The sequence below is a fragment of the Salmo trutta genome, chromosome 30, assembly GCF_901001165.1.
Source record: "Salmo trutta chromosome 30, fSalTru1.1, whole genome shotgun sequence".
In the NCBI taxonomy this organism is placed as follows: domain Eukaryota; kingdom Metazoa; phylum Chordata; class Actinopteri; order Salmoniformes; family Salmonidae; genus Salmo; species Salmo trutta.
In genome coordinates this window covers 6649522-6677246 of record NC_042986.1, presented here as the reverse complement: position 1 = coordinate 6677246, position 27725 = coordinate 6649522, and the positions used below count along the sequence as shown (strand labels likewise).

Below are 27725 nucleotides of genomic sequence, written 5' to 3'. Positions count from 1 at the left end.
TGGAAACATCAAAAGAAGTCAGCGGAGCCAGTGGGCCCTATTCCAATCGCTCTCTCGGAGCCTACCGGCAATGTCCCCGTTGCTGTTAACTTGGTCTGTGTCCCAATTCCCAAATGGCCAGGGGAGCGAGCAGGTCGAGCGGGTCTCTGTCTATAATCAGCTACAGGCCCGCAGTGTTTGATGCAGCCTGCTAGGAAACTAGCTAAACAAACTGTATTAATAGTTCTCTCTGCCTGCAGCCAGGGAGCCAAAGGACTCAGGAATCTACAGGGCTAGAGTTGCCAGGGTAGAGGGTAGGGGAGACCCCACAAAAGGCTTAGAGGGAGGGAGAGGGGAGAGATGGGGGGGTAAGACACAGAGAGAGAGAGAGAGAGAGATCAAGAAAGAAATCAAGAAAGAAAGAAAGAAAGAAAGAAAGAAAGAAAGAAAGAAAGAAAGAAAGAAAGAAAGAAAGAAAGAAAGAAAGAAAGAAAGAAAGAAAGAAAGAAAGAAAGAAAGAAAGAAAGAAAGAAAGAAAGAAAGAAAGAAAAAGGTGTGGTTTGCTGTGTGTGGTGGTCATGTATTGGTTGACTCACAGGGACTTTACTGTGAGATCAAAGGGTATTTGGTAGCTCAAACAGGACATGACCAATGATGTATATAAACCCTGGATTGCTGATCCTTTGTATTGGCCATTGAGAGGCTTTGAAGCCACAGGTCGGCCATATTGGCACTCCCCAGTAGGAGCAGTCCTCCAAAGGAATGAATGGAATTCTACGGTATATAAATGAGATGTTTCGTACACAAAAAGTATTCGTTGTAGTGGTGTCAGTATCATTAATAATCTAAAAAAGTATACTTTAAAAATGAAAATGTTTTAATATATACTGAACAAAAAATAAACAACATGTAAAGGGTTGGTCCCATGTTTTATAAGCTGAAATGAAAGATCCCCGAAATCTTCCATCCCCACAAAAAGCTTATTTCTCAAAAATTGTGTGTACAAATTTGTTTACATCCCTGCTAGTGAGCATTTCTCCTTTGCCAAGACAATCCATCCACCTGACAGGTGTGGCATATCAAGAAGCTGATTAAAACAGCATGATCATTAACACAGGTGGTCCTTGTGCTGGGGACAGTAAAAGGCTACTCTAAAATGTGCCGCGTTGTGACAACACAATGCCACTGATGTCTCAAGTTTAGAGGGAGAGTGCAATTGGCATGCTGACTGCAGGAATGTCCACCAGAGCTGTTGCCATATAATTTAATGTTCATTTCTCTACCATAAGCCGCCACCGTTGTTTTAGAGAATTTGTCAGTAAATCCAACCGGCATCACAACCGCAGACCAGGTGAAACCACGCCTGCCCAGGACCTCCACACCCGGCTTCTTCACCTGCAGGGTCATCTGAGACCACCCACCCGGACAGCTGATTAAACTGTGGGTTTGCACAAACAAAGAATTTCTGCACAAACTGTCAGAAACCGTCTCAGGGAAGCTCATCTGCGTGCTCGTTGTCCTCACCAAGGATTTGACATTACTGCAGCTCAGTGTCGTAACCAACTAAAGTGGGCAAATGCTCACCTTTGATGACCACTGGCACGCTGAAGAGTGTGCTCTTCACAGATGAATCCCGGTTCAACTGTACTGGGCAGATGGCAGACAGTGTGTATGGCGTCGTGTTGGCAAGCAGCTTGCTGATGTCAATGTTGTGAAGAGTGCCCCATGGTGGCAGTGGGGTTATGGTACGGGCAGGCATAAGCTACAGACAAGAAACACAACTGCACTGTATCAATGGCAATTTCAATGCACAGAGATACCGGGACAAGATCCTGAAGCCCATTGTCGTGCCACTCAGCCGACGCCATCACCTCATGTTTCAGCATGATAATGCACAGCTCCACGTCGCAAGGATCTGTACACAATTCCTGGAAGCTGAAAATGTCCCAGTTCTTCCATGGCCTGCATACTCACCAGACATGTCACCCATTGAGCATGTTTGAGATGCTGTGGATCAACATGTACGACAGTGTTTTCCAGTTCCCGCCAATATCCAGCAACTTTGCACAGACATTGAAAAGGAGGGGGACAACATTCTGCAGACCACAATCAACAACCTGAAATTCTATGCAAAGGAAATGTGCCGCGCTGCATGAGGAAATTGTGGTCACACCAGATACTGACTGGTTTTCAAAACCACGCCCCTACTTTTTTTAAAAGTACACTATATATAGTGTGTGGACACCGATTCAAATTAGTGGATTTGGCCATTTCAGCCACACCCATTGCTGACAGGTGTATAAAATCGAGCACACCGCCATGCAATCTCCATAGACAAACATTGGCAGTGGAATGGCCTTACTGAAGAGCTCAGTGACTTTCAACGTGGCACGGTATTAGGACGGTGCCACCTTTCCAACAAGTTAGTACATAAAATTTCTGCCCTTATTAGAGGTGCCCTGGTCAACTTTAAGTGCTATTATTCCAAACTGCCTCTGGAAGCAACGTCAGCACAAGAACTGTTCGTTGGGAGCTTGATGAAATGGGTTTCCATGGCCGAGCAGCCGCACACAAGCCTAAGATCACCATGAGCAATGGCGAGCGCTGGCTGGAGTGGTGTAAGCTCGCCACCATTGGACTCTGGAGCTGTGGAAACGCATTCTCTGGAGTAATGAATCACGCTTCACCTGGCAGTCTGACGGACGAATCTGGGTTTGGCGGATGCCAGGAGAATGCTACCTGCCTGAATGCATAATGCCAACTGTCAAGTTTGGTGGGGGAGGAATAATGGGCTGGGGTTGTTTTTCCATGGTTTGGTCTAGGCCCCTTAATTCCAGTGAAGGGAAATCTTAATGTTACAGCATACAATGACATTCTAGACGATTCGGTATTCAAACTTTGTGGTAACAGTTTGGGAAAGGCCCCTTCCTGTTTCAGCATGACAATGCCCTTGTGTACAATGCGAGGGCCATACAGAAATGGTTTGTTGAGATCGGTGAGGAAGAACTTGCCTGCACCGCTTGCTTGATGACGAGTTTCTCGCCTGAATGATCTGAATCTAGGATTACAGGGACTCTCTGCAACTATATTCAATGTGCAGGACAAAATTGAGGCTATGATTAAGAAGTTGGAGCTCTTCTCTGTCTGCATTAACAAGGACAACACACAGGTCTTTCCATCATTGTATGATTTGTCTGTGCAAATGAACTCAAGCTGACGGATAATGTCAAATGTGATATAGCGAAGCACCCGAGTGACTTGGGTGCGCAATTACGCAGGTACTTTCCCGAAACAGATGACACAAACAACTGGATTTGTTATCCCTTTCATGCCCTGCCTCCAGTCCACTTACCGATATCAGAACAAGAGAACCTCAATGAAATTGCAACAAGCGGTTCTGTGAAAATGTCATTTAATCAGAAGCCACTGCCTGATTTCTGGATTGCGCTGCGCTCAGAGTTTCTTTCCTTGCCAAATCGGGCTGTTAAGAAACTGATGCCTATTGCAACCACGTACCTATGTGAGAGTGGATTCTCGGCCCTCACTAGCATGAAAACTAAATACAGCATAGACTGTATGTGGAAAATTATTTAAGACTGAGCCTCCCTCCAATACAACCCAAAAGTGCATCCTTTCAAGCACAACCTTCTCATTAACCTGTGGTGAGTTATTCACAATTTTCGATGAACAAAACGTTTTATATGTAAGATGGTTAAATAAAGAGCAAAATTATTGATTATTATTATTATTTGTGCCTTGGTCCTATAAGAGCTCTTTGTCACTTCCCACGAGCCGGGTTGTGACAAAAACTCACACTCATTCTTATGTTTAATAAATGTATAGTATAGTGTGTGTGGCAGGCTTACAATGATGTCAAAAAACAACATTTGAGAGTGTGCTGACCCTGGTGCTAGAGGGGGTACGCAGCTGGAGGTTGAATGTTTGAAGAGGTATGGGACTATAAAAACTTTGTGAACCACTGATGTAGAGAATCATTGTACCATCTAAACCGGAGTGAAATATATTTTCAATAACCAAAATGATTGTATTTTCAGCTGATGTACAAAACCGAAGACGCAAACACTAAACATAAGAACGGGAAGAATAGAAAATCTACACATTATAGACTTGCTTTCAATAAGAATGACAGATCCATAACTGACATTTCTATGTGAATTTGGTCGGGGGTTGTTCAAAAAGTTGCATATTGCAGCTTTACGGTGTCTGTAATACAATAAATATGGCAAAAACAAAAATGTAGACATTAATAAATTAATTTCTATAGCTTCCAAAATATATGTTTTAACAATCATGGGGGAATGCCAAGATGGAGGCATGGTGGCTGCAACACAGCGCCTCTATCAGTCATCTAGTATATACGGTGCATTCGGAAAATATTCAGACCCCTTCACTTTTTCCACACTTTGTTACGTTACAGCCGTATTATAAAATGAATTAAATAAATGTTCCTCAATCTACACACAATACCCCATAATAACAAAGCAAAAACAGGTTTGTAGAAACGTTTGCTAATTTATAAAAAATACAAAACTGAAATATCACATTTACATAAGTATTCAGACCCTTTGCCATGAGACTCTGAATTGAGCTCAGGTGCATCCTGTTTCTGTTGATCATCCTTGAGATGTTTCTACAATTTGGAGTCCACCTGTGGTAAATTCAATTGATTGGACATGATTTGGAAAGGCACACACACACCTGTCTATAAGAAGGTCCCACAGTTGACAGTGCATGTAAGAGCAAAAACCAAGCCATGAGGTCGAAGGAATTGTCTGTAGAGCTCTGAGACAGGATTGTGTCGAGGCACAGATCTGGGGAAGTGTACTAAAAAATGTCTGCAGCATTTAAGGTCCCTAAAAATACAGTGGCCACCATCATTCTTTAACGGAAGAAGTTTGGAACCACCAAGACTCATTCTAGAGCTGGCAGCCCGGCCAAACTGAGCAATCGGGGTAGAAGGGCCTTGGTCAGGGAGATGACCAAGAACCCGATGGTTACTCTGACAGAGCTCCAGAGTTCCTCTGTGGAGATTGGACAACCTTCCAGAAGGACAACCATCTCTGCAGCACTCCACCAATCAGGCCTTTATGGTAGAGTGACTAGACGTAAGCCACTCCTCAGTAAAAGCCACATGACAGCCCGCTTGGAGGACTCTCAGATCATGAGAAACAAGATTCTTTGGTCTATTGAAACCAAGATTGAGCTCTTTGGCATCAATGCCAAGTGTCACATCTGGAGGAAACCAGGCGCTGCTTATCACCTGGCCAATACCATCCCTACGGTGAAACATGGTGGTGGCAGCATCATGCTGTGAGGATGTTTTTCAGTGTCAGGGACTGGGAGAATAGTCAGGATCGAGGGAAAGATGAACGGAGCAAAGTACAGAGAGATCCTTGATGAAAACCTGCCCCAGAGCGCTCAGGACCTCAGACTGGGGCAAAGGTTCACCTTCTAACAGAACAACGACCCTAAGCACATAGCCAATATAATGCAGGAGTGGCTTCGTGACCTGTCTCTGAATGTCCTTGAGTGGCCCAGCCAGAGCCCGGACTTGAACCCGATCTAACATCCCTGGAGAGACCTGAAAATGGCTGTGCAGCGACGCTCGCCATCCAACCTGACAGAGCTTGAGAGGATCTGAAGAGAAGAACGGGAGAAACTCCCCAAATACAGGTGTGCCAAGCATGTAGCGTCATACCCAAGAAGACTCTAGGCTGTAATCGCTGCCAAAAGGTGCTTCAACAAAGTACTGAGTAAAGGGTATGAATACTTACGTAAATGTGATAAGTTTTTTTTATTTAATACATTTGCAAATGTATAAAAAACTGTTTTTGCTTTGTCATTATGGGGTATTGTGTGTGGGGGGGGGGGGTACAATTGAAATACATTTTAGAATAAGGCTTTTTTTTTAAGTCAAGGGGTCTGAATACTTTCTGAACGCACTGTATATAAATCATTGGACAGGACAGGATGAGGTGCTAGCGGCCTGTGAGGGTTGACTAACAAGAGAAATCTAGGCTGCTGCCTGGAACACATGAAACCCTATATGCTCACGCTTCTGCATAACTGCCCAGGTCTTTAAGCTAAATCCATGGCAGAGCAGAAAGACAATGCAAGACAAACGATCCACCAGTGAAACACTTGAATGTCTATTTATTAGATGGATCATCAGCTTTTGAACGGAAGGGAATGGGTTGTATGGCCCAAGTTGTTTTGATGCCAAAACTACAACGCTTACACGAGACTGACTTGTCCAATAACCGAAACATTTGACCTCTGTGTTATGAACAACTGGTAGGCTGCATCTGGGCTATGAACTTTAAGGCGGTTTTAACTAGAGGTCGACCGATTAATCGGAATGGCCGATTAATTAGGGTCGATTTCAAGTTTTCATAACAATCGGTAATCGGTATTTTTGGACACCGATTTGCCGATTTTTTTATTATTTTTTTTTACACACCTTTATTTAACTAGGCAAGTCAGATTAAGAACCAATTCTTATTTTCAATGACGGCCTAAGAACGGGGGTTAACTGCCTTGTTCAGGGGCAGAACAACAGATTTTTACCTTGTCACCTCGGGGATTCGTTTTTGCAACCTTCCGGTTACTAGTCCAACGCTCTAACCACCTGCCTTACATTGCACTCCACGAGGAGCCTGCGTGGCAGGCTGACTACCTGTTACGCGAGGGCAGCAAGAAGCCAAGGTAAGTTGCTAGCTAGCATTAAACTTATCTTATAAAAAAACTATCAACCTTAACATAATCACTAGTTAACTACACATGGTTGATGATATTACTAGTTTATCTAACGTGTCCTGCGTTGCATATAATCGATGCGGTGCCTGTTAATTTCTCATCGAATCACAGCCTACTCCGACAAATGGGTGTTGATTTAACAAGGGCATTTGCGAAAAAAGCACTGTCGTTGCACCAATGTACCTAACCATAAGCATCAATGCCTTTCTTAAAAATCAATACACAAGTATATATTTTGAAACCTGCATATTTAGCTAATATTGCCTGCTAACATTAATTTATTTTAACTAGGGAAGTTGTGTCACTTCTCTTGCGTTCCGTGCAAGCAGTCAGGGTATATACAGCAGTTTGGGCCACCTGGCTCATTGCGAACTGTGTGAAGTCCATTTATTCCTAAAAAAGGCCGTAATTAATTTGCTTGAATTGTACATAATTATGACATAACATTGAAGGTTGTGCAATGTAACAGGAATATTTAGACTTAGGGATGCCACCCGTTAGATAAAATACGGAATGCTTCTGTATTTCACTGAAATAATAAACGTTTCGTTTTTGAAATGATAGTTTCCGGATTCGACCATATTAATGACCAAAGGCTTGTATTTCTGTGTGTTATTATGTTATAATTAAGTCTATGATTTGATATTTCATAGAGCAGTCTGACTGAGCGGTGGTAGGCAGCAGCAGGCTCGTTAGCATTCATTCAACCTTCGTGCGTTTGCCAGCAGCTCTTCGCAATTCTTCAAGCATTGCGCTGTTTATGACTTCAAGCCTATCAACCCCCGAGATTAAGCTGGTGTAACCGATGTGAAATGGCTAGCTAGTTAGCCGGGTGCGCGCTAATAGCGTTTCAAACGTCACTCGCTCTGAGACTTGGGAGTGGTTGTTCCCCTTGCTCTACATGGGTAACGCTGCTTCGAGGGTGGCTGTTGTCGATGTGTTCCTGGTTCGAGCCCAGGTAGGAGCGAGGAGAGGGACGGAAGCTATACTGTTACACTGGCAATACTAAAGTGCCTATATGAACATCCAATAGTCAAAGGTATATGAAATATAAATCGTATAGAGAGAAATAGTACTATAATTCCTATAATAACTACAACCTAAAACTTCTTACCTGGGAATATTGAAGACTCATGTTAAAAGGAGCCACCAGCTTTCATATGTTCTCATGTTCTGAGCAAGGAACTTAAATGTTAGCTTTTTTACATGGCACATACTGCACTTTTACTTTCTTCTCCAACACTTTGTTTTTGCATTATTTAACCTGTCTGGGCTAGGGGGCAGTATTTTCGCGGCCGGATAAAAAATGGCCCCGATTTAAACTGGTTACTACTCTTTCCCAGAAACGAGAATATGCATATTATTAGTAGATTTGGATAGAAAACACTCTGAAGTTTCTAAAACTGTTTGAATGGTGTCTGTGAGTATAACAGAACTCATATGGCAGGCAAAAACCTGAGAAAATTCCAAGCAGGAAGTGGCCTGTCTGCGAATTTGTAGTTCTCCCTTTGCTTCTCTATCGAAACTACAGTGCCCGTGGGGTTATGTAGCACTTTCTAAGGCTTCCATTGGCTCTCTAAAGCGTTCAGAAAGCGGATTGACGCGTCTCCTGTCTCTGGGCAGATAACAGGAGCACAGTTTGTCAGTGGACTGCCTGGTGGCTAAGAGATTGGAAATGCGCGTTCACGAGACCTCGCCATTTTTTCTCTTCCTTTTTGAATGAATGCAGCATTGTCCGGTTGGAACATTATTGCTATTTTACAAGAAAAATACCATAAAAATTCATTTTAAACAGCGTTTGACATGCTTCTAAGTACAGTAATGGAACATTTTTTAATTTTTTGTCTCGAAATGCGCTCGCCCGTTACCCTTTGGATAGTGACCTGAACGCACGAACAAAACGGAGGTATTTGCACATAACTATGGATTATTTGGAACAAAAACAACATTTGTTGTGGAAGTAGCAGTCCTGGGAGTGCATTCTGATGAAGAAGAGCAAAGGTAATCCAATTTTTCTAATACTAATTCTGAGTTTAGTGAGCCCCGAACTTGGCGGGTGTCAAATTAGCTAGCCGTGATGGCTGAGCTATGTACTCAGAATATTGCAAAATGTGCTTTCGCCGAAAAGCTATTTTAAAATCTGACATAGCGATTGCATAAAGGAGTTCTGTATCTATAATTCTTAAAATAATTGTTATGTTTTTTGTCAACGTTTATCATGAGTAATTTAGTAAATTCACCAGAGGTCTTCGGTGGGAATACAATTTCTGAACATCACACGCCAATGTAAAAAGCTGTTTTTTGATATAAATATGAACTTGATTGAACAAAACATGCATATATTGTATACCATAATGTCCTAGGAGTGTCATCTGATGAAGATCATCAAAGATTAGTGCTGCATTTAGCTGTGTTTTGGGTTTTTGTGACATATACGCTTGCTTGAAAAATGGCTGTGTGGTTATTTGTGTCTATGTACTCTCCTAACATAATCTAATGTTTTGCTTTCGCTGTAAAGCCTTTTTAAAATCGGACAATGTGGTTAGATTAACGAGAATCTTATCTTTCAAATGGTGTAAAATAGTTGTACGTTTGAAATATAGAAATTATAGCATTTTTGAGGTTTTTGTATTTCGCGCCACGCTCTTCTCACTAGCTGTTGAATAGAGTGGGATGCTAACGTCCCACATAGCCCATAGAAGTTAAACCAAATTGAACATGTTTCATTATTTATTTGAGGCTAAATTGATAGTATTTATGTATTAAGTTAAAATAAGTGTTCATTCAGTATTGTTGTAATTGCCATTATTACAAATACATAAAAAAAAAAAAAAAGTATTATAAATAAATTAAAAATACAAAATATAAAAAAATACACAAAAAATAAATAATAAATGTTGATTTTTTTACAAATCTGCTTTTTTTGGTCCTCCAATAATCGGTATCGGCGTTGAAAAATCATAATCGGTCGACCTCTAGTTTTAACACCCTGTATTGAATGTACTTTCATTCGTTTTGTTTTTGTTGAGTAGACCAGACAGAAAGCACATCAATTCTTAGTCTGGGATCTAAAACGGAGCAAGTAATGAAACAATGGTGAATCGGAGCTAATCACCTGCCATGTGTTCTTGACACTTTCATGGATGAATACACAAGTGTAAATCCAATACAGAAAAATATACATAATGTATAACATTTGATATAGCATTTTGGAATTAAAATACAAACAAGAAAAACAGGGGCTGTATGTACCAAGCATCTCAGAGTAGGAGTGCTGATCTAGGACCAGCCACCCCCGTCGATGTAATCTTATTGATTGTGATCTAAAAGGCAGAACTGTTCCAAAAATCGGCACTAGCCAAGTCAGCATGCTAGCTGAGATCCGAATACCCTTTACACACAAGACCTGCCTTTTCCCGCATGAGACCGCCCTTTCTTTTCAAGGATTGGCTACCGACATGTCAATCACCACGATCTCGTTCCCTTATCGCTCAGTGGGCTGTCAATTAATTCTGACAGAAGAATGTGATTGGTTCATGACGATTCCACTCAAAAAGATGGGGAAAGTTATAGCTAGCGAAAACTCCCAGTGCTAACTTCGTACATCTCCCAGATGATTCCCCCTGAACATAATCTTGGTGACAGTCTTGGAGATACATATATTTTTTTTAACTAGACAAGTCAGTTAAGAACAAATTCTTATTTACAATGACGGCCTACACCGGCCAAACCCGGGCAACGCTGGGCCAATTGTGCGCCGCCCTATGGGACTCCCAATCACGGCCGGTTGTGATACAGCCTGGATTCAAACCAGGGTGTCTGTAGTGACGCCTCAAGCACTGAGATGCATTGCCTTAGACAGCACCACAGATATAACACACCAATTAACTTCGATTTGATATCTTTATTAACTTAGCAGACAACCAAACAAATACTTGTGAATATGGAGGCATCACAGAACCAGACAAAGTCCCAGACATGGACCCTCAGATCCTCAAAAAGTTATACAGTTGCACCATTGAGAGCATCCTGACTGGCTGCATCACAGCTTGGTATGGCAAGTGCTTGGCATCCGACCCCAAGGCGCTACAAAGGGTAGTGCGTACGGCCCAGTACATCACTGGGGCTGAACTCCGTGCCATCCAGGTCCTCTCTACCAAGCGGTGCCAGAGGAAGGCCAAAAATGGTCAAAGACTGCAGCCACCCAAGTCATAGGCTGTTCTGCACGGAAAGTCTGAGACCAAAAGGCTCCTGAACAGCTTCTACCCCCATGCCATAAGATTGCTGAACAGTTAATTAAATGCCTACCTGGACTATTTGCATTGACCCCCTTTTTTTGTTGTACTGACATTCTTGTACTGGCTCCAATGCACACTCACTGCACTCTACCCACACACACACTACACTGACACTCATAAAACATGCACACAGATGCACACAGACAATTTTTTGGTTATTACATGATTCCATGTGTTATTTCATAGTTTTGATGTCTTCACTATTATTCTACAATGTAGAAAATAGTAAAAAAATAAAGAAAAACCCTGGAATGAGTAGGTGTGTCCAAACGTTTGACTGGTACTGTATGTGTACATATGAATAGGAATTTATATACACAGAACATAAATATAAATGCAACAATTTCAAAGATTTTACCCTGTTACAGTTCATTTAAGGAAATAAGTCCGTTTTTTATTATTCAACCTTCAGTGAAGAACAAATTCTTATTTACAATGACGGCCTACCCTGGCCAAACCCGGACGACACTGGGCCAATTGTGCGCCGCCCTATGGGACTCCCAATCACGGCCGGATGTGATGCAGCCTGGATTCGAACCAGGTACTGCAGTGATGCCTCTTGTACTGAAATGCAGTGTCTTAGACCACCGAGCCACTCAGGAGCCTCTTCAAATAAATTCATTAGGCTCTAATCTAAGGATTTCACATTGCTGGGGATACAGACATGCATCTGTTGGTCACAGATACCTTAAAAAAAAGTAGGGCGTGGATCATAAAACCGGTCAGTGTCTGGTGTGACCACCATTTGCTTCACACAGAGCAACACATATCCTATCTGGTGGACCTTCCTGCTGTCAGCATGCCAATTGTACGCTCCCGCAAAACCTGAGACATCTGTGGCATTGTGTTTTGTGACAAAACTGCACATTTTAGAGTGGCCTTTTACTGTGCCCAGCACAAAGTGCACCGGTGTAATGATCATGCTGTTTAATCAACTTCTTGATAATCCATCCACCTGACAGGTGTGGTCTATCTCGGGAAAGGAGAAATGCTCACTAACAGGGATGTAAACAAATGTGTGGTCAAAATCAGAAATAAATAAGCATTTAGTGCTTATGGAACATTTCTTGGATTTTTTATTTCAGTTTATGAAACATGGTACCAACACTTAACATGTTGCGTTTATATTTTTGTTCAGTATAGATATCAATACAGATAACAATATTATCATAATCTTAGACTAGGATGAGGTAGAGTTATTATAACAGTGTTATAAATATATGGCTGAAGTTAAAGTCACAACTGGCAATAGAATGGAGGATTGTATATGTTGAGGAATTTGAATCTCCCAGTTTTTAAAGAATCAACTATACTGTAATTTTTGCAGGTTATTCTTTCAGCTACACATGGTGTGTGGATCGCTTACGATGGAGAAAAATTATTGTTAGCTGAAGTTATGAAATTCTCTTCTCAATAAGCAGAATCGAAATCATCTTCTCAAGAAGGAGAATCGCAATGACTTAACTTCTGCTAAAAGTTGAAACCATCAGACGTCTGGCTAAACTAGGTGTCTAGCCAAGTTAGCATGCTAGCTGAGACCCGAATACCCTTAACACACACAAGACCTGCCTTTTCCCGCTTGAGACCGCCCTTTCTTTTCAAGGATTGGCTACCAACATGTCAATCACCATGATCTCGTAGCCTTATCGCTCAGTGGGCTGTCAATCATTTCTGACAGAAGAATGTGATTGGTTCATGACGATTAAACTCAAAAGATGGGCGTTTTCGCTAGCTATAACTTTTCCCAGTGCTAACTTCGAACAGGCCGCTACCACAGCCAGGGAAGAGCAATGTGCAGTACTAAAACCTCATCAACAACAACGAACTTCATGCATGACAACATGAGCATGTCATATAGTCGTGTAGCTTTGTTGATAAATAATTAGTTGACACTTTAGTTAGCTAAATACTAACCAACTTGTTAGCTAGAAAGCTAAAATAGGCACTCGAGTGCGAGCGAGAAGACAGACCACAACAGTTCTGTCAACTAACGTTAATTGTCCACTCAGATTTCATGGCCGACAGGACAACGATAGAAACGTACACACTAACTGTAACGACTTTCAATACTTCTGTGTCACATTTTCATCGGAATTACGCATGGATTGTACATTTTGACAATGATATACTGTTTACAAACTCACCGTTGCGCCCCTCTCTCCCTCTCCTCTTCTCTAGTCTTGGAATTTGACACTCCCCTCCTTGAATCATCGCGAGGTTCTACGTCGAGGTCTTCATAGTCATTTTACTCATATAATAAAAAACAGCGTACGGAATTTACTTTTTCAAAGCTTTTTATGTATTTTTTATTTTACATACGCCTACATTAATTATTTTAAGATGTAGTTGGTGTGCATACAAAATCGTATAATATTTTTCCCAGGGGCCACATATTCTATTCAACCTGTGTAGCAGATGTTTGAAGTGGGGTGTCATAAGCCTACCATATTTCTGACTGTGAACACAACACTGAATTTCATACTCGCATTGCTCATACTTACAACAAACAAACAGGCACCTTTGTTTTGCAGCTGTTTTGGTTACCTCAATAAGCTGTTTCTGGAATGTGGCGATGAAATACATGAGGTTTGTCTGTCTATCTCCTTCTATATAAAATAATAGATACTGTCTGTTTCTGGGAAAGGGAATGCTTAGTGCACAGTGTAAAGCTTTGTTTGTAATCAATCTAAAGTTGTTAAAACTATAATAGAATGGAATATAATAGAAGCTGGTCGCTTTAGAAGCTGTCCGGTTCCAAATTCTTAGTTTAGAACCGTTCACATGAAGCAGGTATTCAATTCAAGATGCAACATAAGAAACTGGTTAAACAGTTCACTGTACACTACCAGTACACTGTACTCTCTCCCCAAGGACACCACCCAGCAATGAGTGTTGCTCATAATTATTGCTAACATCACATTTTCAGCTCATTTGTTTTGTTTGCCAACTGTGTTGTTCCAATATTCTGTATCCTGACTGAGCCAGGAGTCTGTGGACAAGGAAGCTATGTCTTCATCCCAAATGGCACCCTATCTCCTATACAGGGCACTACTTTTAACTAGAGCACTATTGGTCCCTGGTAAAAAGTGAAAAAAAGGGGAAAAGGGTGCCTTTTCGAACTCAGACTTTGTAATGAATTATGTATCCAGTCCCTAAGATCACAGCTTGCATAACCACCACTGGCCTGGCCGGCCTCCAACCTTGGGCATGTGGAGCCACATAACTAGAATGATTCTAGAGCTAGAATGACCCCAGTTTATTATATTGCTATGTGTAGAAGGAGCACTGTTGTGAGGGATTGTTACAACAACGTTTTTCATTTCATTTTCTCTTAACATTTTTTTCTTTCTGTTTTACATTTCCAAGCCTGATATATGAGTGAAAATCCTTATATTTTTAAGGCTTGAAAAATGAACACCAGAGTGCAGTACAGTACCAGTAAAAGGTTTGGAAACATAATTTAAGGGGTTTTCTTTATTTTTACTATTTTCTACATTGTAGAATCATAGTGAAGACATCAAAACTATGAAATAACACATATGGAATCATGTAGTAACCAAAAAAGTATATTTTGTGTATATTTTATATTTTGGATTCTTCAAAGTAGCCATCCTTTGCCTTGACATTTTTGCACACTCTTGGCATTCTCTCAACCAGCTTCACCTAGAATGCTTTTACAACAGTCTTGAAGGAGTTCCCACATATGCTGAGCACATGTTGGCTGCTTCTCCTTCACTCTGCGGTCCAACACATCCCAAACCATCTCAATTGGGTTGAGGTCGGGTGATTGTGGAGGCCAAATCATCTGATGCAGCACTCCATCACTCTCCTTCTTGGTCAAATAGCCCTTACATAGCCTGAAGGTGTGTTGGGTCATTATCCTGTTGAAAAACAAATGATTTCCCCACTAAGCACAAACCAGATGGGATGGTGTATCGCTGCAGAATGCTGTGGTAGCCATGCTGGTTAAGTGTGCCTTGAATTCTAAATAAATCACTGACAGTGTCACCAGCAAAGCACCCCCATACCATCACACCTCTTCCATGCTTCACTGTGGGAACCACACATGCAGAGATCATCCGTTCATCTACTCTGTGTCTCACAAAGACATGGCGGTTGGAACCAAAAATCAGAAATTTTGACTCAACAGACCAAAGGATAGATTTCCACTGGTCTAATGTCCATTGCTCATGTTTATTGGCCCAAGCAAGTCTCTTTTTATTATTGGTGTCTTTACTAGTGGTTTCTTCACAGCAATTCGACCATGAACGTCTGATTCACGCAGTCTCCTCTGAACAGTTGGTTGAAATGTTTCTGTTACTTGAACTCTGTGAAGCATTTATTTGGGCTGAAATGTCTGAGAATGGTAACTATAATGAACTTATCCTCTGCAGCAGAGGTAACACTGGGTCTTCCTTTCCTGTGGCGGTCCTCATGAGAGCCAGTTTCATCATAGCACTTGATGGTTTTTGTGACTGCATTTGAAGAAATGTTCAAGATTGATTGACCTTCATGTCTTAAAGTAATGATGGACTGTTGTTTGATCTGTTCTTGCCATAATATGGACTTAGTCTTTTACCAAATAAAGCTATCTTCTGTTAACCACCCCTACTTTGTCACAACACAACTGTTTGGCTCAAACGCATGAAGGAAAGACATTCCACAAATTAACTTTTAACAAGGCACACCTGTTAATTGAAATGCATTCCAGGTGACTAACTCATGAAGCTGGTTGAGAGAAAGCCAAGAGTGTGCAAAGCTGTCATCAAGGCAAAGGGTGGCTACTTTGAAGAATCTCAAATACAACATATAATTTGATTTGTTTTTGGTTACTACATGATTCCATGTGTGTTATTTCATAGTTCTGTCTTCAGTATTATTCTACAACGTAGAAATTAGTTTTTAAAAATTAGAAAAACCCTGAAATGAGTAGTTGTGTCCAAACGTTTGACTGTTACTGTAGTAGAAATGTACATTAGTATTGAACATTTACAGTAGCACTAATGTGAAGAAAATCCAGATATTGAACAGATGTGAGTGAATGATAACTACTGTATTGTACAGTTTTTAAGGAATGTAGTGTGAGAGAGTGCTGAGAGGGGGCCTTCTTCCTCTCTGTGTTGCTTTTGTTTCCTTCCAGAAATTCTACCCCATTATTTCTGGTTTCCACTAGCTTCTATAGCCACCACGTTAGATTCCAAAGACAAAATTGGAAAGATGCTTGATATTTTTGGTCTTAATTTATGGTTAGGCATAAGGTTAGCAGTGTGGTTAAGGTTAGGATTAAGGTAAAAGTAATAATGATAATGTAAGATGATCAATTGTAGAAATGGACAGGGTTTATGAATTTGTGGCTATAGAAGCTAGTGACAAACCTTTTTTCTCTCCCTGGGAAACGAACATCCTGTCTGTGTCGGGATATGGGGCCAAAATATAGCATTGGAAATATCTTGAGACAATACCTAAGTAACTCAACAAAGGATTATTATTGAGTGGTACTTTTGAACCTGCTCATATATCATCAAAGGGGAAGCAGCCAATTAAAACATAGGGGGATTTGAAATGTGTCCAATTGCTTTGTGTTTTTACACAGTGACGATGAAGTTAAAAATTAGAGTGGCAGCCACTGTAAATACAGATAAACAGTGAAATATATGTTGTTTACAACAATTCAACTGTCACGTCTTCAGTGGTGCCACACCAACAATGGCATACAAGAGTACACTGTATTATCCTGTAAATAGGATGTTATTTTGACAGAAGTTGTATACAATCATTTTGAGTACAGTATATACTTCTCAAGATGTTGTTAATCCAATCTTTCTTTCTTGTCATGATATTTTCCCAATAACACAACATTACTGAAGATTATTAACAAGTTTTTCAATACAATACTTAGATCTCCTGCTATTGAAGCAAAAACTGATTTATACAATGCCTTTTAGAAACTATTGACACCCCTTGACATTTTCCACATTCTGTTGTGTTACAGCCTGAATTTTAAATAGATTAAATTGAGATGTTGTGTCACTGGCCTACACACAATACCCAATAATGTCAAAATGGAATTGTTTTTAGACATGTTTACAAATGAATTAAAAATGAAAAGCTGAAATGTCTTGAGTCAATAAATATTCAACCCTTTGTTATGACAAGCCTAAATAAGTTCAGGAGTAAAAATTGCATAGACTCATGCTGTGTACTATAATATTGTTAAACATGATTATTGAATGACTACCTCATCTCTGTACTCCACACATACAATCATCTGTAAGGTCCCTCAGTCGAGCAGTGAATTTCAAACACAGATTCAATCACAAAGACCAGGGAGGTTTTCCAATGCCTCGCAAAGAAGGGCACCTACTGAAAGATACAAAATTTAATTAAAAAAAAAAGCTGACATTGAGCACGGTGAAGTAATTAATTACACTTTGGATGGTGTATCAATACACCCAGTCACAAATATATAGGCGTCCTTCTTAACTCAGTTGCCGGAGAGGAAGGAAACCGCTCAGGGATTTTACCATGAGGCCAATGGTGACTTTAAAACAGTTACAGAGTTTAATGGCTGTGATAAGAGAAAACTAGGGATGGATCAACAACATTGTAGTTACTCCACTATACTAACATAAATGACTGAGAGCAAAGGAAGCTTGTATACAATCCAAATACTTCAAAACATGTATCCTGTTTGTAATAAGGCACTAAAGTAAAACTGCAAAAAATGTAGCTAAGAAATGAACTTTATGTCCTGAATATAAAGCGTTATGTTTGGGGCAAATCCAACACAACACATCACTGAGTACCACTCTCTAAATTTTCAAGCATAGTGGTGACTGCATCATGTTATGTGTATGCTTGTCATTGGCAAAGACTGGGAAGTTTTTTTATGATAAAAATAAACGAAAGAGTTAAGCACAGGCAAAATCCTAGAGGAAAACCTAGTTCATTCTGCTTTCCAACAGACACTGGGAGACAAATTAACCTTTCAGCAGGACAATAACCTAAAACACAAGGCCAAATATACACTGGGATTGATTAATAAGATGACATTGAATGTTCCTGAGTGGCCTAGTTACCATTTTTACTTAAAATTGGCTTGAAAATCTATGGGAAGACTTGAAAATGGTTGTTTAGCAACTTGACAGAGCTCAAAAATATATTAAAAGAATCATGTGCAAATATTGTAAAATCCTGGTGTGCAAAGCTCTTAGAGAGTTACCCAGAAAGACTCACAGCTATAATCACTGCCAAATTATGATTCTAACATATACTGACTCAGGGGTGTGAATACTTATGTAAATGAGACATGTATTTTCATTATTAGCAAACATTTCTAAAAACATGTTTTCACTTTGTCATTATGGGTTATTGTGTAGATGGGTGAGAATATATATATTTTTTAAATGTTTTATTAATTTGGATTTCAGGCTGTAACACAACAAAATGTGGAATAAGTCAAGGGGTATGAATACTTTCTGAAGGCACCGTGGCACACTAAAGACTCCTGCTGGACAATTTCAAAATTGCATGTGATGAAACTACATGCACATAATAAATTGTTGCCAATATCCCTACTGGAGTTTTTAGTGTCTAAACTAAAATAACATAAAAACAGAGATGCGGTACATAGTATAAGGGAAGGCATTTACTTTTTTTTTCATTATTTAACAGAAAAATGCACTTTGTAGGTTTACATTGGTGTCTAAGATAATTTGGTTAACTATCAATGTTATGCATGTACACACCTGGCAAACAAGCAAACAGAAACAAGCACATTAAACTACTGTCAAAAATGTGTCACTTGAGTTTCACTACAAACTAAAGTACATTGGTCAAAGCTTCTATGGTTTATATATTTTAAATACAATAAAAAAACATCCAAATTCATGCCACTATGACAATTTCTACTATTACTGAAAGCTTTTGCCTAAAATAAACAATTTTGAAAAAGACCTTTATGTGGTTTGCTGGTTACATTGTTTATGGTCACATTTAAATCTGTGGTGCAAAGTTTTGGACCAAAAAAAAGCACCATGGAAAATCCTGATGTAAAAATTACAAAATAAAAGTTTACCTAGTCTCTATAGAAAACAAAATATCTATGTATTCTTCAATAGCTGGCTGTACATCAGCATACTTCAACTAAAATAAGCCAACGTAAGCTGTACCTTTTCCATCCAAAAACATGTATAGCTAACACAAATAGCAACACACTTGTAAATTTGACAGGCTGGCATATCCATATATTTTGCCCAGGTAGCAGGGTTGGGGTCAATTCAGAATTTCAGAATTTAATTCAATTCAACCCACAAATTGAAATACGAATTCGCCACAGTCGACAGAATTAAAGTAGAATTTAATTAAAACCAATTCAAACTTCTCATTCCTTTGATAAATATTTTGCCAGAAGCATCTGCCACCTCTTACTGAAGAATACAGATACCATTTCAAATATTTGCTTTATTATTTAATTTATTATTATAACTCACAGATGTTTGTATTTTTGTCATGAGATGTTCTGAGTGGTTGAGCTAATGCATTCTGGAAAACATTTTTATTTTATCTAATAACATGTAAGTGAATGTGAATTATTATAGACATTATACTTAATTCAAATTCTGCTTCCTGTGGGGTGTGGCCAATTCAAATTCAAGAATGTAATTAAAGACCAATTCGCAACTTAATTCAGAATTGACCCCAATCCTGCCAGGAAGTTCTAGATGATACAGATTTTGTATAACAGTTACATATCTGTTAATCAACATTATGTAACAACATTACATGGCACATTTATCTCTATAATATATTAGTAATTTTAATTATGTAATCTACAATTTTTTAGTATTTTGTAACATGAAGAGTGATTATACTCAGTTATTATGAATTGCAACATTGAATTAAATGCAATTCCATATTTTACACTATGTTTTTTGGGATTGCAAGGCTGATTCTGCAGACCCACTGACGGAGAGGGAAGCACTGAGAAAAAGCGAATCACTCAAATTTTACACACACTACAACCACATAAGAACTAAGTACTTCCTCATCTCAGTGTGACCTTTTGGACTGCCTACAACACCTCATACTATCTAGAATCAACATCATTTCTCATTAAGGAGAAACATTGTCAGAATATATGCATCAAAACTGTTAAATAGGTGAGATATTTGCGTGCAACTCTGAGCTAATTTGAGCTAAGCACAGATTTCCAGTCTGAATACGATCGATAGTGATTACACATCCTGTCACCTCTAGTCCCACCCCCTGTAAGTTCAGTCTCTAAGCAATAAGTACTCTTTGACCGACTCTGGTAAAGGCAGATCTTTGACCGCAGTGGGGAGGAATCTCACCCCCAGGCTCTGTCTGACAGCACACCGTGACAGGGCGCGTAGCGTTGGTGCTTCAGCCACCATACTGGTCAGCTTGGCCAGGAGCTGGGGATCCTTACTGAGCTCCCTGGGTAAGGTACCATCTGCCCGGCGGATCTCAAACCTCCCCGCCGCCTTATACAGCAGCTCCAGACACTCCTCCTCCTGCTCTGCCCCCAGGCCCCTGGCAAGTAGGGCCACCAGGCGAGAGATGGGCGTCTGGCCTTTTAGGTTAGTAACATGGACCTGGCCTCCGTATTCTAACAGAACCCTCACACTCTCTAGGTTGCCTTTCATGGCGGCCCAGCTTAACGGAGTGTCATTGTTGTAGTCCCGTGCGTTGGGGCAGGCACTGCTCTCCAGCAGAGCCCTGACGCACTCAGGGTTGTCCTTGAAGGCAGCCCAGTGTAGCGGGGTGTCCTTGTTGCCGTCCAATGCATTGGGCTGGGCCCCGTACTCTAGGAGGAGTTCCACACAGCCCTCGTCCTTCTCTGCTGCGTAGTGCAGCGCCGTGCGGTTGTAGCCGTCCAGGGCATTCACCTGAGAAGACAGGTAGGGGATCCCAGAATACAATAAAACTTTGTTAGTCCATTTGAGAAAGGGAGAGAGAGCATGGTTTATTTTACAACTGGAGGCATTACATAGTAACATATAGCAGCTATTATAGACCTAAGTTCACAGATAAGAGATTCACTATTATTTTCTGAGATTCAGGTGAAGGGGATTCAAGTGGGAGTAATCAAGAGCAGGTTAGACGTATCGATGACTGCAGCATGTACAGTATAAAAAATATTACCTCAGGATGTTTACTTTTTTCTTATTATTATTTTTTTTTTTTTTAACATTACAACATAACACCACTAGCTAAGCAAGTAGCTAAATCATTTCAAACAAAGTTGGATGAGTGAGCATTAAAAACATGCCACCATACATACCTCTGCTCCTTTCTCCAACAACAACTCGACACAGTCGGCATCCGCCACCATACAGGCACAGTGCAAGGGCTTCAGAGTGCCATGCATACGGTTCACATCAGCTCCCTGAAGGTAGACATGCAATTATGTCATTTTCAACAGTATGCAAAATATGAATAGATACCGATACCATAAACAACAAGTCATATTCAACTGAATAACATCAAGCACTCAAAATTGTGGCATAGTTATAAGATAGCTATGAAACTACAAATCATCGACACAATTAACAATGTGCAGAGAGGATGTGAGGTTGAGGGAGTTATTTTACTACAAAGAAGTCAACTCTGGGACACAACAAATTAGATAAGTACAGTGGTGTTTGTGTTAACATTTCATCTCTACAGTTCAAAGATAAGCCAACCTACCCTTCGAATAAGATCCTCCACATTGTCGTGTGGGAAAGAGCGAATGGCAGCAATGGTGCGGATGAGCCGCTCAGACAGGGAATATTTACTTTGAATAGATTGCATGATGTACCACATAGTAGAGCTCATGTGGAGCTGAGGAACATTGCACCCAGGCTGGGGTGCACTGACGCCACACCACACTGTCTACAACACCTGGCTGGCCAAGTTGGAGTTAAAGATCTGAAAGAAAACACAATGTTGGTGTTATTATGGTAAAGAATTACAGGTGTTCACTTTGGAGAGACATGCTTGTTTTTAGCTAGGTCTACTATATATTCTAGGAGATCAATTACGTGCATGATGCATAAAACCATCAAAGGGTATGGTGAATTTGTAATGTGACGTTGACTGACAATGACATTATGTGCATCAAATAATAACAACTCTTTTGACACCCGCCCACACAAACTGAATGGCTACTACTCTGTACACGAGAGCTATCATTTCCCAACCTAGCAAAAGTGTTTTTAGTTTTACCTGTGCATCATTTGGCAAAAAGTAGAAACTTTGCAATTTAGATTGTCAGGTTAAAAGGTAACGTTAGCTAGCTAGCCTGTTAACCAGCTGTTGCAACACGTCAACTAGCAGCTAATGCTGGCTACTTAGTGGCCAACTAATAGTTAGCTAACTTACATTAGCTAAGTTACCGATATATAAACAATACAATTCTTATCCATATTTGCAGTTGCTAACCAAAACACAATTTCGCTTAACTAAATGTCGCGACCTCAGCAGCAGTAACGTTAGCTAGCTAGCGTGCTAATCGGCTCGCTGTTTTCCACTCCAAATGACAGTTCGCGCTAGCAAAGATGACCAGTATTATACATTTTATTGAATGTGAAGAATGTCTAAAATATTTCCATAGGTTGCTTTAAAATTCAAGTTGCATCGTTGGTATGTCGATATTTTGGGCCCTACATACCGTTTATGGTCCACAGTTTCAAGGAATGCGCTGTCCAAGCTTGACAAAAACATGGAAACGGCAACGTCATTTAATTTGCTGCGAAAACATGCGACTGGGCTACGCCCACAAAATATCAGCGGTGGAAAAAGGACCCAGTTGTCATACTAGACCAGAGTAAAAGTAAAGCTAACTTAACAGAAAATGACTCAAGCAAAAGTGAAAGTCACCCAGTAAAATACAACTTGAGTAGAAGTCTTAAAAGATTTGGTTTGAAATATATTTAACTATCGAAAGTAAATGTAATTGCTAAAATATACTTAAGTAAAAGTATAAATCATTTCAAAATCCTTATAGTGACGCCGCCATTTTGTTGTTTTTTAAAATGTATTTATGGATGGCCAGGGGCACACTCCAACACTCAGACATAATTTTCAAACGAAGCATGTGTGATTAGTGAGTCCGGGGACTCACTAAACCAGGGATGTTCTCTTGATACCTGCGTGAATTGGACCATTTTCCTGTCCTGCTAAGTATTCAAAATGTAACCAGTACTTTTGGGTTTCAGGAAAAATGTATGGAGTAAAAAGTAAATCATTTTCTTTCGGAATGTAGTGAATAAAAGTAAAAGTTGTCAAAAATATAAATAGTAAAGTACAGATACCCCCAAAAAACGACTTAAGTAGTACTTCTTTTTCAAGTATTTTTACTTGCACCACTGCAAAATATACACAGGAATCTTCTCTGACTTAGAATTTTGTGTTTTTGTAATGTTGTTCAACATCTTACATGTGTTATTTTAATAGTAACAGACTTCATGTAGTGCTGGCATTTATCACATACCATAGTAGCTATGCTTCCTCTCCAAGTATGGGCATCAGATGGCTCCATTGCTCTCTTTGGGAAGCACTTTAAAGGTTGACTGCTTGGCAGTGCTATGTTAAATACCTTGTAGTGAAATGCAGCACAGGCAATGCCCATCAATGTGTGTATGTGTCAGATGTTAACATTGTGTGAGCCATGACATCTATCTATCTAGACACAAACGTAATATTTGCTGACAGATTGAAACATTACATACCTTCTCTATTCTTTCATTTCCAGCTATAAACTCAGGGGCACTTCACTGTATAACCTTGGTTTATATGGTGCTTATCACAAAATTAGTAAATTTTTTTGACCCATTTTTTTTTAGATGTAAGTGGTAATTTCAAAACTCTTACTACAAAACTGATAACACTTGTAATGCCCTGTAACAACAGTCAATGTAATAACACTGGTTAATGTAATAGCTTTTCTAAGTGTGATAACTTTTAAAATGTTCATGTAATAAAACCGGTTAATGTAATAACTTGCCAGATAACATAATAAACATGTTGAATGGATAATGTAATAACTTTTTCCACTTAATTTCAAATGTTATTATGTTATCTGGTGGTTATTATGTTATCAGGTGAGGACCAAAATGTGTTATTAATAACCTAATTACTGCAACCAATCATATAATAACATACCAAAATCAATGTTTTTTGTTTATTATTTCACTCATTTTAATGCACACGCAAACCAATGTGTGTACTCTTAAACAAACACACACTCACAAGTACACATTGAAATGTACACGTAACAGTTGTTAAAAGACTGTGAATTTCACCAGGTTCATATATTCATATGGGTCCAGGCAACATGTGAAAATGTAGTTTACTTTTTCATAAAAGCATGAAACTTTGTACACTTGAATAGTTTGAGGCCAATGATGTATATAAACCCTGCATCGCTGACGATATGCATTGGCCATAGAGAGGTTTGAAGCCACAGGTCGGCCATATTGGCACTCCCCAGTAGGAGCAGTCTTCCATAGGAATGAATTAAGTTTTACAGTACTTCAGTTAAATGTTTTCTAAGGGTTAGGATAATTTTCCACCAACATACACAGAACATGGTTGCCATCTTCTCAGAATATAAGACAATGTTCTAGACACGTTTCATGGGAACGTTGCAAGAACATTGATGTGTTTAGTTTTCTGAGGGTTAAGAGAATATTCAATCAATGTGTATCAGTCATCAGGACGTCACCTGATGGTCCCAAACCACTGATCCATTCACAGCTCTTAGTTTTTTGGCAAGGTTAGGAACACACACGCACACAACTTGTATATTTGACACACGTTGACATAAAAATGATTACATTGTGGATGTATACAGTAATTATTATTCAACATTTCACAACCTCTCCGTCGTCTTCTTGAAATGCACTTTGAAGAAATTCCCAGATCTGTTAAAAGTACACTTAAGAAAAATTATTTTATTGATCACAGTGATTCAGGAGTAACTGTAAAACTGTAAAATGTTTCACCCTGAAAAAGGCACAGTGATGCCGAAACATTGGTGTTTTACCCATTCAGTTACTGGGAGTTTATATATAGAGAGTGTGTGACTCTCTTTATTTATTTTTCTATCTTACAGTTTATTCACCGTTAGTCAGCATCTCTACACTAATTAATTTTCTCTTGGTGTGCTCCAGCTTTTTAAAAGTACACTTAAGAAAAACTATTTTATTGATCATAGTGATTCAGGGGTAACATTAAAACAGGGTGAAATTTTCCCTGGCTAACCAAACGTATGGCTCCTGCCAAATGCCACGCCCACAAACGTTTCTTCTCCATGATGAGTCTGGATTTGAGTCCCTCCTAGACGATTTCTAGAAAGCAAACACATTCTAACCATTCTGATTGTCCCAGAAACCGATGGGTTGGACCAGAGCCAGAACACACTTGGGTAAAGCGGCACATTGCCATTGGCTTTGATTGGTTAGAGACAATCCAATCGCTGATGACTTTGTTTTGTACAACACCCCTCATTTTGACGTCACCATAAATGACTTCAACGACGGCAGTCTCAGACTGAAGTATGTAGCGAACGATAGAGCAGCGGGCAAGTTAAATGCCCCACCAACATTAGACCGCTATACAGAAAGCCATAAAATTGGTGAATGAAAATCAAATCAATGATGTGTGATTACACAGACTGGTAACTGACACAGGCATGGTGGTGTAGCAGAAAGATTGGAATGCTGTGAATCAAGAGATTGTGAGTTCAAATCACAGGGGAGGACATGTTGAATAATAATAAATGTATATATGAGCATGCACAATGTAATCATGTATGTCAAAATGTGTCAAATATATACATTGAAAACACGATGTTAAAATGACGTTGTGTGTCCCTAACCTGGCCAACAGACAAAGAGCAGTGAATGTAACAGTGGTTCACCAATTCGGGCCTTGATGGGCACAGTAACGAGGAGTGATGTGTGGCCAATTAGTGGGCGCGGCCGACACACCTGAACACATTTAACAAGATAGTTTTGTTGGCGCTGAAAACGGAATGTATATGCTTTTAAAAAACATTCTTAGAACATTCTCTGACGTTAGTAAAGTTTTCTGTTTTTTATGTAATTATTTTACCGTTCTCTGAACAATCTGAGAACATGAGGAAACCTATAGGAAATGTTATGCTGAAGTACTGAAATTGCCACAGAAGAACATTGTTTCTTAACTTTCTCTGAACTATTTGAGAACATTTGTATTTGTATTTATTAATGATCCACGTTAGCTGCTGCCAACAACATTAAGGCAGTTATAAACTATTTAAAATATTACATGGCATTAGAATTCATAACACTTTACCCAATACATTCAGTGTATTCCCTCAGGCCACTACTCCACTATCACATATTTCAATACAACATCCATGTGTACGTGTGTGTAGAGTGCGTGTCTTATGTGCATGTGTGTCTGTGCCTGAGTGTGTGTGTCTCTTCACAGTCCCTGCTTTTCCATAAGGTGTATTTTTGTTCAGTTTTTTTTAAAATCTGATTCTACTGCTTGCATCAGTTACCTGATGTAGTCGTGGCTCTATGTAGTACTGTGCGTATCCCATAGTCTGTTCTTGACTTGGGGATTGTGAAGAGACCTTTGGTGGCATGTCTTGGCATGGGTGTCCGAGCTGTGTGCTAGTAGTTTAGACAGACATCTCTGTGCATTCAGAAAGTCAACACTTCTTACAAATACAAGTAATGATGAAGTCAATCTCTCCTCCACTTTGAGCCATGAGAGATTGACATGCATATTATTCATGTTAGCTCTCCGTGTACATTTAAGGGCCAGCCGAACTGCCCTGTTCTGAGCCAATTGTAATTTTCCAAGGTCCTTCTTTGTGGCACCTGACCACAAGACTGAACAGTAGTCCAGGTGCAACAAAACTAGAGGACCTGCCTCGTTGATAGTGTTGTTAAAAAGGCAGAGCAGCGTTTTATTATGGACAGACTTCTCCCCATCTTAGCTACTGTTGTATCAAGATGTTTTGACCATGACAATCCAGGGTTACTCCAAGCAGTTTAGTCACCTCAACTTGCTCAATTTCCACATTATTTATTACATGATTTTAGTTGAGGTTTAGGGTTTAGCGAATGATTTGTCCCAAATACAATGCTTTTAGTTTTTGAAATATTTAGGACTAACTTATTCCTTGCCACCAATTCTGAAACTAACTGCAGTTCTTTGTTAAGTGTTGCAGTGATATCACTCTCTGTAGTAGCTGACCCATATAGTGTTGAGTCATCTGCATATATAGACCCACTGGCTTTACTCAAGGCCAGTGGCATGTCATTAGTAAAGATTGAAAAAAGTAAGGGGCCTAGACAGCTGTCATGAGTTATTCCTAATTCTACCTGGATTATGTTGGAGAGGCTTCCATTAAAGAACACCTTCTGTGTTCTGTTAGACAGGTAAGTCTTCATACACAATATAGCAGGGGGTGTAAAGCCATAACACATACGTTTTTCCAGCAGACTATAATCGATAATGTCAAAAGCCGCACTGAAGTCTAACAAAACAGCTCCCACAATCTTTTTATCATCAATTTCTCTCAGCCAATCATCAGTCATTTGTGTTAGTGCTGTGCTTGTTGAATGTCCTTCCCTATAAGCGTGCTGAAAGTCTGTCAATTTGTTA

At 39.8% G+C, this 27725-nt stretch overlaps 1 protein-coding gene across 1 annotated transcript; it reads right to left on the bottom strand.

Moving 5' to 3' along the window:
• Positions 1-18682: 18682 nt before the first annotated feature.
• Positions 18683-22878, bottom strand: LOC115167793 (ankyrin repeat and SOCS box protein 8). Its single transcript, XM_029722399.1, has 4 exons — positions 22732-22878; positions 21768-21989; positions 21361-21465; positions 18683-20965 (listed from the first exon to the last, which is right to left on the bottom strand). The coding sequence occupies exons 2-4, from the start codon at positions 21894-21896 to the stop codon at positions 20330-20332; spliced, it is 870 nt and encodes a 289-aa protein (XP_029578259.1). The 5' UTR covers positions 21897-21989; positions 22732-22878; the 3' UTR covers positions 18683-20329.
• Between the last annotated feature and the right edge of the window lie 4847 nt (positions 22879-27725).